Raw genomic sequence first — 3,971 nt, forward strand, 5'->3', positions numbered from 1 at the left:
CACCTGTGCATGATAATAGACCTCTCAGACCTCTACAGATCACAGAAAAAACTGATTGGAGTTGTCATGTAAAAAAAAAAAAAAAACTTGTATTACATTTCTAATAAAATTCATACTTTATACATCCAATAAGATCCAGAAAAGAATAAGACCTGTGTGAGCCCAGAGATTGTGCTCTGTGATTTCCCGTGTTACCAGAAATGATCACAGATGATTCCTCGGCCTCTATTCATCTCGGTGTTCAGCAGGGTGAACGTTCCATCCAAAGACAAACATGTTTATGTCGGACGAGGTGGATAAAATGTTTAATAAATCATTTCGAGAGATGAATGAATCTGTACAATGTGATTCCAGACAAAGCACCAGGCAACTCATTAGGGTTCATAATTCCAATATTGAGATCATGACTCACTATTCACCTGCTGTCTCTTAGATTCACCCACCCACGGCTGGACCGGGGATTCTTTGATTTTGCCAGTTGTGGTACAGTGGATGACTGGCTGGACTCCATCAAGATGGGCCAGTACAAGCAGAATTTTACAATGGGCGGCTACCGCACCCTGGGGATGGTCATGCGGATGAATATAGAGTGAGTTTATCCCAAGGATTTATCTTTTTATTAGAAGATTCAGATGGTTGGGCACCAAAATGACCCAGTAAATGCATGCCGACATGTATGGGTCTAATATATCGGAGATTTATAATGGGGCCATTCCATCCACCATCACTAGACGTTGGCTGGGCTGCTCACGGCTTTACGATTCTTCTGAGCAGTTGCTAACATTCACAAGATATTTAGTTTCTGTTGAACTGAGAAAGATAATTGGATATGGTATCTCCAATAAATTAAGGAAGCACTCTAGAATGAGCATTTAGTGATCTGCTATCATGGCCATATGTGTCTGTGTGTGCTGCGATTGTATCTCCCCCGATATAATATAATAGCTCGGCCGGGGTCACTATCTGTGCTGCCGTTACATTACAATAGTAACATTTCACCCCAACCCCCCACCAGCCTGCCCAATAATAGTGCAGGGTACTGCAAGTGTCAGCAGATTAGATTGTGAGCTCCTGTGAGGGACAGCTAGTGACATGACTTTGTACAGCGCTGCGTAATATGTCGGCACTATATAAATACTGTGTGATAATACATAGGCCCATATATATAATGTCAGATAATCTCACCACTGGTAAAAGAAATAATAAGATACCAAATTAAAACTGGAGATCCAACACACATGGGGAGCAGATATTTATTATATAATATTTCATTACATTCATTGGTGGGAATGTGGATTGTATTATATCATTGTATCCTTCATTAGGTGCTGTACTACGCTCTTCTTATGTCTTCTCCACAGTGACATTCGGAGGCTTGGCATCACGCTTATAGGACACCAGAAGAAGATTCTCACCAGTATTCAGATCATGAGGGCTCAACTGATTAACACATTGGGACCCCGAATGCACTTGTGATGAAGACGGTGAATGGGCCCAATACGTGAATGTGAGAAGAGGAACCATTACACGTCTCCTCTGGACTGACCACCAGATCGGACACAAGGCTTTCCTCTTCTAAGTCATTGCAGCCATCTTAGTTCCCCGTGTGATGTGCTTACATGTGTGCTGCAATCTGGCAATAGTACAAAGTAATATCTCGGAAATACAGGGTGCAAGCAATGGGGGGGCCTGGCAATGGATTCACCTGGATTCACCTGTTTAATATCACGAGACCCCAATATGATTGCAGGGGGTCATGAGGAATTTCTTCTACCGTCATTAGGACCTCTGCGTGTGTTTGGGGGGTAGGGGAGGTATTCGGAGAGGTGACCCCATAAACTTCTTCTATGCTGGGCTCCCTCCAGAATGGCTGCTCGGTGCTTTCATAACATCAAGAACTTTCTATATCTTCTTCCCCGTGCAATAATAGTGAAGACAAAGTACAGCAAGGGCAAATGTGCAATAATAGGAGACATTGGGGGCCACAGAGAATATCAGATGTCATACCGGGGCCCCAATACTCATATAGAATAATATAATAGAGAGTAAAAGATGTAATATAAAGATTAATATACAAGATTAGTTGTGTAGTAGGATTTTAGTGGTTTATATAGAATAGATATATATATATATAGATTATAATAATTTGATGGTGACTTTCCTTTCCCCAAGCTGAGATTGATGGCACTGTGCTGATATATTTGGACCTTGTGCTCCTCCTCTTAGTTGCCCTCTGGAGGTAGTTGAACCATCGGTGGTGATATTTTATAGCCGGGTCCCTCTGGAATCTCACAAAGAAATGAAATAAGAACAATAAAACCTTTTCCTGGGTCGGCTCAGGCGAGGGATGAAAAGCGGGGGTTGTGCACAATTGGCTTTCTGTGATAAATGATGAGATCTGAGGCGTGCAATACTTGTTTCCTATTGGTTCCCATACTGACCCCGGCATTATTATAAAATCAGTGTTCTGTATAATGTCTTATCATTTCTGTATAACTGAGCAGCCGCATTGACATCACACACCAACAATCAGGTTTGCCCGTATGTGACCTTTCTTTGTAATGGGGTCTTCCTAATGCTGAGCATTGGGGTACAGCTGAGGGGTCTTCATGTTATCCTCACATTCTTCTATTTATGTCACCCCTTCCCCGGAGATATTTATCCATATTTTCTCTCCCGCAGGTGGAAATCTGTTTTGCAGATATTTTACATGAAATGCGGGAATAAATATTTCAATGTTAATACTTTGTGCACAATCCTTGGCTCATTTGTTTAATCTTATCACACGGCGAGCGGCTACCTATTATCCGATAATCACCTGCTCGGATTATTTGTAATCATTGCTTCCTCATGTGTGCAGGGGCCCCAATACACCCGAGGCCAATAATGTGACAACAATTCGAGAAATCCTCCCCTGATCTGCCCGAGAAAGTGTCCGATCACAATAAAGACCCCTTCCAGGCTGAGATCTTTAGGAGCCCCCTTCACCTGTCTGCTGTCATTTGTATCACCAGAGTCACCTCTACAATCTGCAGTATGACCAGGTCTGAACATAGTGCTACCATGATTCCATTATATCTGTGCAATCACCAGGTGGCCTGTTACTTCCAGCTGTGCTTCCACCTGGAGACCTGGGATACGGGTGAATCATCCCACAATCATACAATCACGCAGAGTTTTCAGAATGTCGCTTTTATTGCAATGATAAAGAGTGAGGATTACCCATGATGTCACAGCCATGATGATGTCACAGCCATGATGATGTCACAGCCATGATGATGTCACAGCCATGATGATGTCACAGACATGATGATGTCACAGCTCTACAAGGTTTTCTCCTGGATGATATCATATAAGCACAGCAATGTACAATAAACATCTCCATCTTCCATAGGAAGAAATGATCAGTAAATAGAATCTGACAGCATTAAAGGTTAAGTTTAGCCTTTTGGAAGTTGTGTGCACTCTGTGTACAGAGACAGCTCTGGATTATTGTAAGGTCAGCAGAGACATGCTGTGCTATCATTTGTGCAGCCACCCAATCAGAATGCTCGTACTGTGCAGGAGAGCAAATCATTTACATATTGTAACCATTCTTAGAAAAGTAGCCTGTGATAGCGCCACCTACTGGGGAAACACAGCACAAGTGGCCAGCAACTGGTACCAGGGAGGCTCCTGACCAGTGTATGGTGGGGCCCCTAACCAGTGTATGGTGGGGCCCCTAATCAGTGTATGGTGGGGGGCCTGATCAGTGTATACTGGGGCGCCTGAGCGGTGTATGGTGGGGCCCCTACCTAGTGTAAGGTGGGGCACCTGATCCGTGTATGGGGGGGCCCCTAACTAGTGTATGGTGGGGCACCTGATCGGTGTGTGGGGGGCCCCTAACTAGTGTATAGTGGGGCACCTGAGCTGTGTATGAGGGGGCCCCTAACTAGTGAATTGCTGGGGCACCGGATTGGTGTATGGGTGGG

The 3,971-nt window shown here is 44.0% G+C and overlaps 1 protein-coding gene across 1 annotated transcript in view; it reads left to right on the top strand.

The window, feature by feature from the left end:
• Positions 1 to 2,070, top strand: part of EPHA8 (EPH receptor A8) — a 27,360-nt gene extending 25,290 nt beyond the window's left edge. Inside the window, exons 16-17 of the mRNA XM_072426232.1 lie at positions 434 to 589; positions 1,362 to 2,070. Coding sequence (XP_072282333.1) covers positions 434 to 589; positions 1,362 to 1,476 — 271 coding nt within the window. The 3' untranslated portion in view covers positions 1,477 to 2,070. The remainder of the gene's footprint in view (positions 1 to 433; positions 590 to 1,361) is intronic.
• Positions 2,071 to 3,971: the final 1,901 nt, after the last annotated feature.

This window comes from Pyxicephalus adspersus, chromosome 11 (genome assembly GCF_032062135.1).
Source record: "Pyxicephalus adspersus chromosome 11, UCB_Pads_2.0, whole genome shotgun sequence".
In the NCBI taxonomy this organism is placed as follows: domain Eukaryota; kingdom Metazoa; phylum Chordata; class Amphibia; order Anura; family Pyxicephalidae; genus Pyxicephalus; species Pyxicephalus adspersus.